General features: G+C 43.7%; 1 protein-coding gene across 1 annotated transcript in view; it reads right to left on the reverse strand.

Moving 5' to 3' along the window:
- LOC121279976 (cadherin EGF LAG seven-pass G-type receptor 3-like) overlaps positions 1-16,563 on the reverse strand; it is a 642,224-nt gene that overhangs the window by 591,580 nt on the left and 34,081 nt on the right. Inside the window, exon 2 of the mRNA XM_041191598.1 lies at positions 10,231-10,869. Within this exon, the coding sequence (XP_041047532.1) occupies positions 10,231-10,869 (639 nt within the window). The remainder of the gene's footprint in view (positions 1-10,230; positions 10,870-16,563) is intronic.

A 16,563-nucleotide genomic window follows, 5' to 3' on the forward strand; every position in this document is an offset into this window, starting at 1 on the left:
GTGTGGATGGGCGAGTGTGTGTGTGTGTGGATGGGCGAGTGTGTGTGTGTGTGTTAATGCACGAGTGAGAGCGTGTGTGTGTGTGTGTGGATGGGCGAGTGTGTGTGTGTGGTTGGGCGAGTGTGTGTGTGGATGAGCGAGTGTGTGTGTGTTTGTGTGTGTGGATGCGGGAGTGAGAGCGTGTGAGGATGGGCGAGTGAGAGTGTGTGTGGATGGGCGAATGTGTGTGCGTGGATGGTCGAGCGTGTGTGTGTGTGGATGAGCGAGTGTGTGTGTGTGTGTGTGTGGATGGGCGAGTGAGTTGCGTGTGAGGATGGGCGAGTGTGTGTGTGGATGGGCGAGAGTGTGTGTGTGTGGATGGGCGAGTGAGAACATGTGTGGATGGGCAAGTGTGTGTGTGTGTGTGTGTGGATCGGCAAGGAAAAGCGTGTGAGGATGGGCGAGTGAGAGCGTGTGTGGATGGGCGAGTGAGAGCGTGTGTGGATGGGCGAGTGTGTGTGTGTGGATGGGCGAATGCATTTGTGTGGATAGGTGAGTGTGTGTGTGTGTGGATGGGCGAGTGTGTGTGTGTGTGGATGGGCGAGTGAGAGCGTGTGTGTGTGGATGGGCGAGTGTGTGTGTGTGTTAATGCGCGAGTGAGAGCGTGTGTGTGTGTGGATGGGCGAGTGTGTGTGTGTGGTTGGGCGAGTGTGTGTGTGGATGAGCGAGTGTGTGTGTGTGTGTGGATGAGCGAGTGTGTGTGTGTGTGTTTGTGTGTGTGGATGCGGGAGTGACAGCGTGTGAGGATGGGCGAGTGAGAGTGTGTGTGGATGGGCGAATGTGTGTGCGTGGATGGTCGAGCGTGTGTGTGTGTGGATGAGCGAGTGTGTGTGTCTGTGTGTATGTGTGTGTGTGTGTGTGTGCGGATGGGCGAGTGAGAGCGTGTGAGGATGGGAGAGTGTGTGTGTGTGTGGATGGGCGAGTGAGAACGTGTGTGGATGGGCAAGTGTGTGTGTGGATGGGCGAGTGTGTGTGTGTGTGTGTGTGGATCGGCAAGTGAAAGCGTGTGAGGATGGGCGAGTGAGAGCGTGTGTGGATGGGCGAGTGAGAGCGTGTGTGGATGGGCGAGTGTGTGTGTGTGGATGGGCGAATGCGTGTGTGTGGATAGGTGAGTGTGTGTGTGTGTGTGTGTGTGGATGGGCGAGTGTGTGTGTGTGTGGATGGGCGAGTGTGTGTGTGTGTGTGTGGATGGGCGAGTGTGTGTGTGTGTGTGTGGATGGGCGAGTGTGTGTGTGTGGATGGGCGAGTGAGAACGTGTGTGGATGGGCGAGTGAGAACGTGTGTGGATGGGCGAGTGTGTGTGTGGATGGGCGAGTGTGTGTGTGTGTGTGGATCGGCAAGTGAAAGCGTGTGAGGATGGGCGAGTGAGAGCATGTGTGGATGGGCAAGTGTGTGTGGATGGGCAAGTGAGAGCGTGTGTGGATGGGCGAGTGTGTGTGTGTGGATGGGCGAGTGAGAGCGTGTGTAGATAGGCGAGTGAGAGCGTGTGCGTGTGGATGGGCGAGTGTGTGTGTGTGGATGGGCAAGTGAGAGCGTGTGTGGATGGGCGAGTGTGTGTGTGTGGATGGGCGAGTGTGTGTGTGTGTGTGTGGATGGGCGAGTGAGAGCGTGTGTGTGTGTGGATGGGCGAGTGAGAACGTGTGTGGATGGGCGAGTGTGTGTGTGTGTGTGGATGGGCGAGTGTGTGTGTGTGTGTGGATGGGCGAGTGTGTGTGTGTGCATGGATGGGCGAGTGAGAGCGTGTGTGGATGGGCGAGTGTGTGTGTGTGGATGGGCAAGGGATAGGTGGGTGAGTGCAAGTGTGAGATAAAGGATGGGTGAGTGAGTGTGTGAGAGAGATAGAATAGGTGATTGAGTGCATGTGTGCGAGGATGGGTGTGTGTGTGCGAGTGCATGTGTGAGAGGTTGGGGGTGTGTGTGTGTGTGAGAGAAAGACATAATGGGTGCGGAGGGCATGTGTCTGCCTGTGAGTCAGAATGGGTAAGTGCGCGCGTGAGTGTAAGGATCGGTGAGTGTATGTGTGAGAGAGGGGGGATGGATGAGTGAGTGTGTGTGTGAGATGATGGGCGAGTGTGAGTGTTTGTGCATGAGAGGGGATGGGTGAGTGTTTGTCTTTGTATGTGTGTGTGTGTGTGAACGGGAGGATGGGTGGGTGAGTGAGTATATGTGAGGATGAGAGGGTGGGCAAATAAGAGGGAGGGCAGGGTGTGTGTGAGAGAGAGTGGTGAGTAAGTGTGCGCATGTGAGATAGGGGATTCGATGGTGTCTGGAATTCACTGCCCAAGTTGGTGGTAGGGGCAGAAACTCTAAACTCTTTTAAAAAGTACCTGGATCTGCACCTTAAGTGCTGTAAGCTGCAGGGTTATGGGCCGGGTGCAAGAAGCCGGGATTAGAAAGGGCACCTGGGTGTCCTCGGGCTGGCATGGACAAAATGGGCCGAATGGCCTCCTTCTGTGCTGTAACTTTTCTATGGTTCTATCTTGTCTAGGTCTATTTCATCAAACCTCTTCACAATGTTAGACTTCTATTTGTTCACCTTTTCTCTTTTGTAGAAAAAGAGCTTCAGCTTAGTTATAACCTCAGTTCTGGTGGCATCCCTACAAATCAGTTGTGCTCCTCCTTTTGCCTTCTATATCCTTTTTGTAATATGGAGACCGGAATTGTACACAATACTCTGTTGTCTAACCAAAATTCTACACAAGTTAACTTTTCAATTCTATTCCTCTCAAAATGAACCTCAGTGCTTTATTTTAATGTTTATGTCTTGCATTGCTACTTCTAATGATTTCTGAATTGTCCCCCGGATTCCTTTGCTCGTCTACACCATTTAAGCTCTTAGTTTCCAAAGGATATGTAACCTTCTTACCAAAATGCACCACATTTACCTATATTGATATCCATTTGGCATTAACACACTCATTCTGTAACTTTAACTATGTCCTCTTGTATTCTGCCACAGTCTTCCTCAGTATTAACCGTAAATTTTAAAATTGCATTTCTAATTTCCAAGTTCAGGTGCATATGGCTAGCATGATTAAGGAGTCTGCAGAACATCAATCACAAACTCAATTATCTTAACAGTTTATAAATACTGTCAACCACTGATACAGAAGCAATGTATATTTATAAAACACTAACCATTTTGCTGTGATGCTGAAAGCTTACACACTAATTGTACTTGAATATGTATATACATACGTCTGCACACGTATTGGGCAAACAACACACCTGTTCCAAGCTCATTCAGCTTCTTGGAGTCCTCTGCACAGCTTGTTAAATATATGCAGCTACTGCAATGATGCTAAGCAGAATTGATAAGCTCCATTGTCTGTAGCATAATTCTGACCTGATTATTCACTTCAAAAGAGTGAGCACAATGCAAACAGGAGGCATGAAGAACAAAGTCAAAGAAAAGGGAATAAGGCAGAAAATACTGCCACAACGAGCTTATATTTAAACACTGAAAAGAAAATCACAATTCACCCCAAAAACAGACTTGTATTAAATGGCAACTTGTCAAAATTAAAAATTCTTATGCCACAATAACATACATGCTTAAAAACCAAAGCCAAAATGTGAAATTACTTGCCAGCGTTTTGTGAAAGACAAACAGATGCCTATCAACAGCCAGACTTGTCACCAATCTCTTTTCAGCACATTCAGGCACATTAAAGGTACTGCCTTATACAAATTCAGTGGACAGTATTCATTTTAAAGTGAATCACTGCTAATGAACATGGTTATTCATTCGAGGTGAAGCAGCATTCAAACAAATTAACATGTCTTGGCTGCAATTCTGAGCGTTACTTGGACTCTGAAGATATATTAAAATAATAATGTCATGAAAATCAAATGAGTTTCCAGTTTTTTGGCATTATTAAAGGTACTATTTTTGCTTAAGTTGCAGGGTTGCAAGGAAATGCTTGCCGCACTTTTGGTAGGGAGGTAAATAGAGTGGCTTCCTCATGGGATTCCAGTTAAGAGAGGACAGGAAGGGGGACTGTCTGTGAAGTACAGAATTATATTTTCATAAAGAATCAACTGCTGTCAAAATTCACAGTGCACGTTGAAGGATATGTTTTGGAAAGGAATTATTCTTTATCCAGCAGGGGTTAGCAGTTTGTGTATTTACAACACTCGCCTCTATCCCTTACCCCTGGTTTCTGCTCTCTGTGAAGACCAGTGATGTTAAGTGTACACGCAAACAAGCTGTCTTTCTAATGGCAATTGTTATTTGAAAATAACTGGACAACAAATAACATCTTATATGGGGCGTATATTCAGCATCCCCATTATTCCATTACTCAAGGCTGCCTGATTGACCTGCATGGAAAATACTGCCATCCCACTCCAGCACCACAGAAACCAAACCATCGTGGCTTTTTTTTGATCATCAATCTCAACCTACCCTCAACCAGATTATCTGCCAAGCACCTTTCTAAAACATTAATTGCCACAGCATTAACTGCTGAGAAATTCTGGTCCAAATAATCACTTTGCTGCAAGAGGGAAATAAAAGTCTTTGAATCCCTAATCTTGCTCGAGGCTTGTTAATTTTAAATTCATCTTCACAGGCTAATCGAATTACTTGCATATATAAACATCATGTTTGCCTCTCGGCATTTTAAAATTGCTGAAACAGGCAGCTCTGAGGCACGTGGGGGTGAGGAACTTTGCAGATTAGCGCATCGGGTCAACCACCTGACGCGTTCCTGCCTCCCCGGGCAATCTTGCTGGCTGGATAAGTGGTAGAAGCAGCTACCCACCCAGCAGTGATGGATAGCCAATGAGGGGCAAGTAACTGGCCACTTGGGGGAAAATTGGAATGCCAGCAGGATCTTATTGGCAGTGAATGAGCCCCACAATGCACACGAAGCCCTGAAGGGCACTGGAGGCGGTGGGCCAAGGGGCCGGCAAGACCTGCTTTATTCACCCACCAACAGCAGTCCCCCACCATCCCCCCAAGCTCTGAGTAGCTGCTTCTGTCGCAGGGCTATAGCTGTGGCTTCAAAATGGAGGCGCTCTCCGCAACACAGCTAAAAATTAAAAATCATGCATGGCCATATGCCAGGTCATCAGTGCAGAGGGGAACTCCTCCACAGAATGGCTTGTGTCTGTAGCTGTGGTCTTCTTGAATCCCAGCACATCTGTACTGGGGGGATTGAGAGGTGTCAATGGCGCCCCTCACGTGGGGGTGAGGAACTTGGCAGATTAGCACATCCTGTCAGCAGGAGGTCGCCTCCAGTTACCTGCTAGGCTCTGATCTCAGCAACGGGACTGTAGGTCATTGGGAAGATTCCAACAACACCATCGACATTTCCCAAATTGGCCCAAAAGGGCCTAATTGGCTACCTGTTGCTACGAGGAGGGTGGCCTTTACCATGTCGGCCTTGCCTCCTGCAAGATCATTCGGAGGTGGCAACGCTTTGGGTAGCAGATCAAATGTGCTATTTTCAAATTTGCTCCTAGCCCGGCCTCTTAACCTGCCTCCACAGGCCTGGTAAAAATTCAGTCCATGGTCTCTACCAGTCACTGGATACTTTCCTTGACTAGTGTACACTCCAGGACACTTTTTATTAGCCATTCCTCCAACAGCCAATTATAAAAAGTGACCTGGGCACTTTGACACAATTTATTTTTAACCAAGAAGCATAAAGAAGCACAAAATAAGAAAGGACCATTTGGCTCCCCAGACTCACTCCTCTCACAAATCCATTTACTCTCATTTAGATTCCTGTTTCAAACATCGCCCTTGGGTAATGACATGCAATGGTAGATTCTCCAAATAGTTTTGTCTGAGACTTCTACCCATTTAACACACTATCCGTTTTCCAGTCAAATTTTACACTAGCATCTGAATCTCCCATCAGTCCTCAATTAGTTATATTACGTTTAGGTCCCAGTGACTTAATTTTGCTATCCATATAATTTCTCAAAGGTTAAGTTGATGTAGCATTAGTCATCTACCCATCTCCACAATTGGTTGTCCAGGAATGCAGTTTATGGAAGTTCATTTTAAAAGCCCTATTGCAGCAATAGCACACACTTATACAAAATACACCTCAGATGGACTCAGAGCATAACAAAGATCTTTCAAGAATCTTTTTGTATAAACGCATCCCAATGTTACTATGGGACTTTTTGAATGGGTGCCATTAAACAGTCATAATATTGTAGCCCTGGACACTCAATTACTCCATATTGGTTGGTAGATTGCTATAACAGTTGTTATTCCTTGATCAAACCCCCAAGTTTTTGCAAAGATTTAGTTAGGGACCAATAAATAATTCTTTGTTTAAAGTAGACAAAGTGTGAGATTCAACACACTTGCTCAGTGAAGATTTCACGAGTTTTGAACAAACAAAAATCAACTTTACTATACAAGGTCAGAAAGGTAAAACAATTTTGATTATCTATCTTATCCTCTAACATTCAGTGTAAATATGAGGTACATCTGATTTAACAGGCAAAACCGTGATCAAACACACCACACTGGGCAATGAATGGCAGATGCAACCAAGACAAAGTCCATGGATTTCTCAACAGTGCAGCCAAACATCAGTAAACATTGCAAGTCAACCAATCTGACTGAAATTCTATCTGTCTCACGAGGTATGCCAGTCTTCACTTTCTCTCGCTTTCGAATCCTCTCCAAAAGTCGCTCCAAGTCGGACGGCATCAACAACAGCCCACCTCGCAAGGTTTCAGTCTCACCTCCCAAGATTCCATTCCCCTGGATTCCCAAGTATGCAGTGAAATGCCAACTCACAAGCACAATTTCAGCTCTTTGGCCACACCAAGCAGAATGCTACTGCGCCAAAGGGGTACCTTTCCCCAACAGCCCATAGCACGGAGTCACCAACCTTCTGCTGCCTCCATGGATCTTCTCCACAGCTTGCTTCAATTTCCAGAACTTATCCTGAGCCCTCTTCACTTAAAGTCTGCCACCCTCAGTCCTTTTCCTACTTTTCAATTAACTGGACCTCTTCCTGTCCCTTGTCTGGGGCTGTTCTTTTGGGACCTCTCCCTGTCCCCCCTCCCTTTTGGACCTCTCCCTGTCCCCCCTCCCTTTGGGACCTCTCCCAGTCCCCCCTCCCTTTGGGACCTCTCCCTGTCCCCTGTTTTTCACACCGTTTTTCTTCATGCACAGGTGTGCTGGACCAGTCCTCCACCCAAAGAAGCTTAAGAATGCAGAATCACGCATTTGCAGCCTGCTCCCAGACGGCTTATGCGCAGGAACTCTGAGGTCAGTGGGAACTTGAATTTCCTGTTTTCATAAGAGAGTTTAAACTCCAAAGAATTGTGCAGGTGTCCAAATGAAATCACTGAGATGTAATCTAGTATGAGAAGGAAGGCCAGCAATAAAGGGATGTCAGGTGGCATGAAAGGCAGACTTTGCTCAGCCTCATGTACCTTCCCACCCATTTTTACAGCAACAAGTACACAATCCTGACAGTGGTCATGCACAATTGACCTCTGGTTCAACATAGATCCAGGGGCACAGCTGTGCCATCTGTTATAAAGACACTTGTAGCTGACTAATGGTCAGCTGCAACATTAAGGCCAGTCCCTTCACCTCCCATCAGATATGCTGCATTACTTGTGGGTGTGGATGGTGTCTGGAGGCACAGCTGGGCATTTCCTTGCTAATGCCTCAATCTGAATCACTTCCATGTTGCCAGCCATCTAATGGGTTTTGAAGGTTGTGTCAGTCAGTCACTTGGTCCGCTTGTTTCATAAAATCAGTTTGGTTGGGTCTTGAAAGCACTTATATCATCCTTAGTGCTGTTGATCTACTACAAAACAGGATTATTTGTGATCACTGAATGTCTTGCTTGACCACTGAACGCCACACAGAATTTTTATTTTGGCTTCAACAGATTTTTTTACCATTTTGTTTTAACTTTGTTATTTTACTTCCATTTTTGACAGTGTATTTTGTTTAAAACCAGTTTGAGGAGAGGTGCTTACTATATCTTAATGAGTTGGTTTTATCCTACTATTGAACCCCACCACAAAGTTCATCATGGCTGCCTATCTATACTGTGGTTCACATGCGGTGGTTCTTGTAGTGTCTCCTCAGGCCAGCGAGTGTCACCTGTAACCTTTGCTTTGATTTCTCCTAAACTTACAGTTTTAAATATTTTTGTTTTGCTGATATCAGCTCCACGATGTGTCGCAGTCCCCTCCCTTTAAAGGGAAGCACTGATGAAGCATCCCTGTGTGACTGGGTTTGTCTAATCTCACAAATAACTGGCACCGTTTGATAATAGGACCACTTTACCATGTACACATGGTTGCTAATTCCCAATGTCATATACTTTACATCACATCTATCTCTGTTAAGATCCATCTGCCATTCAGTAGCCCATTTTCTTTATTGAACCAGATACTTTTGAATGCTGTGTAATTCCTTATTTGTCATCTGTCCATATGATTTGGTATCATTAAAAATTGTGATGTTACTAGGTTTACCATCCACCTACACCAATTATGATTAATGAAGAGCAAGGGCCCCAGAACAGACGCTACATAACTCCAATATGTCACTATGCCCAAACAGTGATAGTGAATTGCTCTCAGAAATCCTAGTAGGCAGTTGGGAATGGATGGTAATTAGCTCTTAGCTTGTGAGTGAGTCTTAACACAGAAGAGATCCAAGGGCTGGATAACAAAACATATTTATTTTTAAAAAGGACTATAAAACAAAGAGGGGCAGAAACTCTTCTTCATGTAGCTAGACTTCTTGAGCTTGTACCTAAACTGAGACAACACCTACTTATGGTTCTTATAGCTCAGTCATTTGCTTCCTTTGACAACAGCCCTAACCTCCAACTCTCACTTCCAATATAGAAATTCTGTATTATACTGGACCAAGAATTTAATTGAGAAATGCCTAAGATGGAGGTGGAATTGTTGATTTCTCTTGGGACCTCATTATAAAATACAGGTAATCCCCGGAACCAATCTATAATAGGCCTTTTCAGCCAAATAAAAGGAAGGAGGTGAAGATCGAGGTGACCCAGAGGTGTTTTGTTCCTTTCTACACATACAAATTAAGTAAAGAATTTAATGTCAAGAATGCTGCAGAAATTGGCAATTCAGCCATACAATAAACACAAGAATTGCAAATGCTATTGCAGTTATTTCAGCTCCAGAAAAACAAATGCATGAACTTTAGAATGTCAAAGCACCCAATTCCAAAATAATTTAAAACCCAAGAATATAATAAGTAACTGGAAGGCATATACAAATAAAACTGGAACAATAGAAAAGGATGCAAAGGAGAACTTGTCTTTTTTCTCCCTTCGAGAAATTGAAATCAAATTAATACAAAAGTCACACAGGACATCTTGAAGTAAGAATCGTTAAAGTGAAAAAAAAACTAACCAAAACCAATGAATGCTGGTGTTATGTCACAGATGGGGGAAGTTCAATGTTTGTTATGTGAGAATGCTAAATTTCAGACCATTCCGGGAGCTAATGTCCACTGCACTTCTCAAAGGCAACAGGCCTCCAATTACCAACAGATAAAAGCCTGATCTGTACAACTCACAAGGCTGAATTGGTCTCAATAGGTCCATAAAATAGTATCATTACTATTGACATGGGTCAAGCACAATACAGTGTGCCACTGTGTAGACAACGCACTTTTCTCAAGCTAGCTGACGATTCTGCATATGAATAGAGGTAGCAGTTGGGGAGCAGCTAGTCCTTGAGGGGCAGTCAAGATAGCCAGTCACTCCTTCAACTTGGTACCAACTACACACCTGCAATAGAAACTAAGGCAGAGGTGGGAGGACACTCTGATATTGTGAAGTTGCATTTGCTCACATGATTCAATGGCAGGCAATAAGAATGCTGCATTGGCCAAGAATGTACATTACAATTCTTGCAGTTAAGATAAGCAGCACTGAAGGCAATGCAGGGAGTGGTGAAACTGCCAACAGATCTATTCTCTGTGTGTTGAGAAGCTACTGTCATTTTATAGGACTAGCAATTCTTCTTTAAAGACAAGGTGACTTGAAAAAGAATGTCTTCTGGAATATTTCGGAGAGATTAAAACTTGTGCAACTGTGTTGTTAATAAATCAGTTTTAAAACCAAGACACGCCTCTATCTAGTTTGGCACCCCTTAATTAAAAAATTAAACTGCTTCATGATGAAACATAATATTTCTAGTTTTACAAACCTGTGAACTCCTCACGGCACACACACGTGTACCCGCCCTCTCTGCGGCTGCACACTCCAGAATTCTGGCAGGGATTCGAATAGCAAAGGTTGATCTCAGTCTCACAGTAATCTCCAGTAAATCCTGGTGGGCAGCGACAGCGGAGGCCTGTGATGGGATGGATGGGCCGGAAGAGCATGGACTCCGAAGCGACGAACGCAGAAGAACTGTCGAACTTCAGCACTGAAATGCATTTCATGTAGTTTTCACAGGGTTCCCGCAGGCAGACATTGTCATCAAACGGCAGGACCTCCAGCATGGAAACTGAGGTTAGCAGCATCCGGCTCATGTACAGCTGTTCTTGAAGCTCCTTGGAGGAGAAGAACTGGCTCTGGCTCCCGCCTGGAACCAGGGCAGAAAAACTCACGTTCAGGATGCTGCCGCTGACATCAGTGTCATTCTGTATGTTGAAAACGAAGATGTCCTCCTTGGAGGCAGACAAGACTGCCGCCAGACCCTCCACAAAGCGAGTCAGCAAAGGAGACAGGAAGCGTTCCTGTGACATGTTCTCCAGACGCACCGTGATACTATTGGACAGCATCTCCTCTGTAATGACAATTACTCTCAGCACACACTGTGCTGTCACGCTGTGAATCCCATCTGAAAAAAGGAAAAAGAGCAAAATAACTCAATCAACACATGGAATAAACAAGTGGGATCATTGTTTCAGTTTTTTATACTGAAGAATGGCTTCCATTGGCTACGTGTAACATCTACTTTCAGAACAGAACAAAAAGCTGATTAGAACTTAAACTAAATGAAATAGATAGTTTAAGACACATTATATGAATGATTTAAAATGTCCAACCTTCAATTGGCATATTTCTAAACCAGGTCAATTGCACATCATGTGCATAATACTCACCAAATCCTATTCAGTTATTATTCAATAAGAAGAAAACACCACAGAACATAGGATTTTACTTGAGTCATCATCCGGAAAATGGGTGCAAAAAGGTTTTGTATTTATATAGCGCCTTTCACAACCTCAAGACATCCCAAGCACATTATAATGTAGTCATTCTTAAAATGTAGGGCAACACAGCAGCCAAGTTGTGCATAGCAAGATTCCACAAACAGCAATCAGGTAATGATAATTTGTTTTATGGTGAGGTTGGTTGAGGAATAAATATTGGCTTGGATACTTAGAGAATTTAGCTGTTGTTCTTCAAGTGCAGCCAGAGGTTCTTTTACATCAACCTGGTTGGATTCATACCTAGCACAAAGATGGTTGTGGTTGTTAGAGAGTAATCATCTGAGAACCAGGAAATCACTGCAGGAGTCCCTCAGGGTAGTGTCCCAGGGCCAACCATCTTCAGCTCTTCATCAATGACCTTCCTTCCATCATAAGGTCAGAAGTGGAAATGTTTGCTGATGATTGCACGATGCACAGCACCACTCTCATCTCCTCAAATACTGAAGCAGCCCATGTCCATATGCACCGAGACCTGGACAATTCTGGCTTGGGCTAAGTAGCAGGTAACATTCATGCCACACAAGCGCCAGGCATTGACCATCTCCAACAAGAGAATCTAACCATCTCCCTTGGCATTCATTGACATTACCATCGCTGAATCCCCACTATCAACATCCTGGGTTACCACTAACCAGAAATTGAACTGGGCCAGCATATAAATACTGTAGCTACAAGAGGTGAGGAATTCTGTGGAGAGTAACTCATGTCCTATCTCCCCAAAGCTGATCCACCATTCATAAAGCACAAGTCAGGAGTGTGATGGAATACTCTTCACTTGCATGGATCAGTGCAGCGCCAACAACACTCAAGAAGCTTGACACCATCCAGGACAAAGCAGCCCGCTTGATTGGCACCCCTTCCACAAACATTCACCCCCCACCTCCACCACCAACAAACAATGGCAGCAGTGTGTACCACCTACAAGACGCACTGTAAAAATTCACCAAGCCTCCTTAGACAGCAGTTTCCAAATCCACGACCTCTATCGCCTAGAAGGACAAGGGCAATAGATGCATGGGAATACTACCACCTGAAAGTTCAACTCCAAATCATCCACCATCCTGAATTAGAACTATATCACTGTTTCTTCACTGTCACTGAGTTAAAATCCTGGAACTCCCTTCCTAACAGCACTGTGCGTGTACCTACACCACATGGACTGCAGCATTTCAAGGCAGTGGCTCACCACCATCTTTTGAATTAGAGATGGGCAATAACTGCTGGCCTATCCAGCAATGCCCACATCCCCTGAATGAATCAATAAAATACAACCTGAGTGGGCAAATGGGGTCTCAGTTTAAAATCTCATCTGAACGACACCACCTCAGACAGTGCAGCACTACCTCAGTACTGCAATGGAGTGTCGGGCTAGATTTTGAGAATCCTGAGCTCAGGACACCTTAAAAGGGGAAGCTAGATATATACGATATAGAACAGATTAGAAGGCTCTGCTCATAGGCATGGATGAAAAAGCATGGGAGGTGGCTCATGTGGAGCAAATAAAGGACCAGTTGGGTCAAATAGCCTTTCTAAGCTGTAAATTCTATGTAATTCTATGTGATATGAAGCAGGACAGAGCTTTTTCCATTACAATAACGATAGCCTAGTCTATCTCTTTTATTTGTCCATTCTAAACATGCAATGCTTCTGCCCTTGTGAATTTCTGCATTTGGCTGTCTTCACAAGCCTGTGTCCTTGAATCCCAGAGTGAGATGAATACAAACATTTCTAGATTTTGGAAACACCCATGATCAAACATGATCAACACCATGAAAACAGCTCATCTCTGACCATTCATTCGTTTCTTGATGTTATTCCCTGCTGTCAATAAATTGCTGATAGCACTTCAAAAGTAATCCCGGGGACATAAGGCACCATTGCAAATGCAAGTTATTTTGTTCAGCACACCAGGTCACAGCATACAAATTTAGCCGTGTAACTGGCTCCATGTGGGGAGCCGAAAATGAAATCCTTCATCAAACTAAGGACAACACAGATAAGCAACATGGATAGTTCTTATGAAAGATTTAGATTTAGTTCATGGAGTTAGATAGGTTACTGAGGACCAGGGCAGCCTACATGTGAGCATAGAACTAGGTTAAGCATCAGGAGGTTTTTTTCCTTCAAAGAGCCATCACATTTTTAAATAAGTAGCTGGTTTGTGCAGTGAATTCACTGCAAGTGTTCAAAAAGAACTGAACAAGTTCCTAACTGTAGCTGATATCACAGTACACAAAATGTAGGTGGGGTATTAAGTAATGTGTGCCAATGGCATTGTGACCTTCTGAAACTTGTTTGATCACCTTCAGGGTTTGGAGAGAAATTTCCCAGATTCTGAAATGACCTGGAATTTTCTTTTCTTTGACTCTCCCATGCAATACCCTGAAGGTGAGGGCCTAATGTGGCTCATGGTATTGAGTTGCACCATGGTATATGACAAGTTTGATGGAACAGATACTCGGGTCCATCCATCATTTTCACATGTTCAGAACCTTGTTTTACAGTTCACTAAAATCCAACCTGAATGAAAAGAGTTGAAGTTTAAAACAGATTAACATATAGCAGTTAAATCTCTACTTACAAACTATATTTAACAAACTCCAGTCATGTTCTTGTTTGTTGGTTCTGCTTAATTGATATTGATTGTGAAGGGACTGTCTATAAATGTTCATGCTATACCGTTATACAATAGAATCCCTGCATTCTTGTGCTCAGTCTCAATCTGACAAAAGAACACACAGATACACATTTTCACTTACACAAAGTTCTAAAATTTCAGCACTATCCAAACCGATTACTGAAAACAGATGGTGCTACTTGCTATCAGGTCAAATGGAACAACTTGTGATGCTCTATGTCAGGATTGGACTCAGTTTTCTGAGGTTTCCTAAATATTAACTGCTTAAAAGTAAAATAACCATGTGTTGCAAAATGAAGGAGAAATAAACACCCACACCTGAAGGATTTAAATGTCTTGGTGACCAAAACCGAATGCAGTACTCAAGATATGGTTTGACCAGAGCACTACACAATTTGAGCATGACTTCTTATGGCTTGTATTCTACTGTTTTTGGCAATCCAGCTCAGTGTTCTATTTGTGTACTGTTTGCTGCTCCATAGAAATTCACTACAGTGTGCACAGGTCTCTTGAAATCTCTCTGAACTTCATCCAAACACAGGTCTGGCTAAATTGAAGGAGGTTGATTTTAACCTAACCTGCCAGTCAGGAAAGTGACGACAATGGATGCAACTTTATGTTGATGACAATGGAGAGCAATACTGACGAGTCCTTAACTAACATTCTGCTCAATCCCATGGGATTCCCACTTAGCGAGTTAGGTTAAAGTTACCCCCATAAAGTATCTGCATAATCGAACTGACTGAGAACATACACCATTCAGTCCATTTTCATGTTGGCAATGTGTCCCGCCTATGCCTGTTCCTGGCATGTTCTAGGCATTAAATAGAGGTGCAAGACCTGGAACACTAGGTCTCCACAGCTTTACAAGAAACAAATTCTTTGTGGGGGTGGGGGTGGTCAAATGGTTGTGGATGGGAAGCTACTGATGAAACAAGGCAAGAGCATTTAAATAAGGTGGAGTGATGTTACAATGCCTTCCGCAATATTTTACGGGGAAAACGCTGGACAGATGTCTCTGAAGAAATTTAAATTTGGCACTAGGCAAAATCTGTGCCTTTCAATTGGAGGATCTACAATTTCTATTTAGCTTGGGCAGGTGTTTTTTTAAAAAGAAATTATTAAGAAAGCCAGGGCTGCATTTTGTGAATGGAGATGGTTTCAGAAATAGCTGCACAAGTAGAGCTCCATTATAGACCCAACAATTTACAGTACTTCCCACCCCCAGTTTCAGACAAGCAGTGAATCAAAGGTGGAAATCCCATTTACCTATTACTGTGCAAATTGGCCCAACCCAGAACTGCAGCCAGGCAACCAGGTAGCAATCACATCAAGAGCACCCAAAAGGGACAACACTCATCTGATTTGAGAACAACTGGCAGACAAGAAAAATCTACTCCAAAGTGTTCTGATATTTTACTTTGATTCACATGGAAGGCTTACTTGTTTTCATCTTGATGTATGCTGCATCCAAAAACGACAATAAAAAGTAACTTAAAACATGTCCTAAAACATATCTGTTGATTTATGATGGAGGGCAGAACATTACAACAGGTGATGCTGAAGTGGAGTCTATTTATTTTTAAATATCAAAATATTCATCATTCATTTTTATCCACCCTGAACATGGTGAGACAAACAGTTAAGGTTTAACTAAAGAAAGCGAAGGCTGTAACAAGAGTCAAAAGTCACAGAGCAGTTGTGAGGAAAATTGTGGGCAAGTCCAGAGAATTGTGGACATAGAAGGTGTCTGCAGCAACTCTATTAAAGGTACGTTCCATAAAGTGGATCAACCTCATATTGTCCTGACTCTGTCCTAATGCATTACTTTCAATACCATTATAACCGGGCCAGTAATAGATCTGTACCGTCGGGTTTCAGCAGTGAACCAACAGTACCCCTGTGTACTTTGTCGCTACACAAGTGACAGAATCATCTGGAAACTGCCCCATTGTGTTTACAACACAATCAAACCCTGCAATGCTGATTTTCCTCATAATTAAAAACGATAGCAAAAGCCATAGAAAGAAACAGTCAGCCAATCTCCACTTTTGACAAAAGTCAGCCAATTATCATTGGTCCTGCTGATTTCACACTACTCATGGGGAAATCTTTCAATTGCTGCTTAAGAGCAACAGGATTTGTCACAGGTTGTCACAGTATGACAAATCACTTGCTTTATGTACATTGTATGAGACAATTTCTACAGGGTCCAACTGCAAAAAAAACAAAAACAGAAATGGAGTCATGCTAATAAATAGAGGTCCAAGGAGTACAGAGCATCTGGGTTAATAACTATGCTATTAAGATAGTGATGTGTATCATGGTGCAACAGTGACATCAGCAGTCATGTGCTAGAGAGTCGATAGAGAAGATGGAATATTCTGCACACAAGAGAGATGTGATTACCTAGTATCTTATTTGTATACATAAGAACTAGGAGCAGGAGTAGGCAATTCAGCCCCTCGAGACTGCCCCGCCATTCAATACGATCATGGCTGATCTCATTTTGGCCTCAACTCCAATTTCCCGTCCTCTCCCCTTAACCTTTCAACCCATTACTAATTAAGAATTTGTCTATCTCCTCCTTAAATTAATTCAGCGTCCTGGCATCCACTGCACTCTGAGTTCCACAGATTCACGACCCTTTCAGAAAAGTAATTCCTCCTCATCTCTGATT

The sequence above is a fragment of the Carcharodon carcharias genome, chromosome 7 (genome assembly GCF_017639515.1).
Source record: "Carcharodon carcharias isolate sCarCar2 chromosome 7, sCarCar2.pri, whole genome shotgun sequence".
Lineage (NCBI taxonomy): Eukaryota > Metazoa > Chordata > Chondrichthyes > Lamniformes > Lamnidae > Carcharodon > Carcharodon carcharias.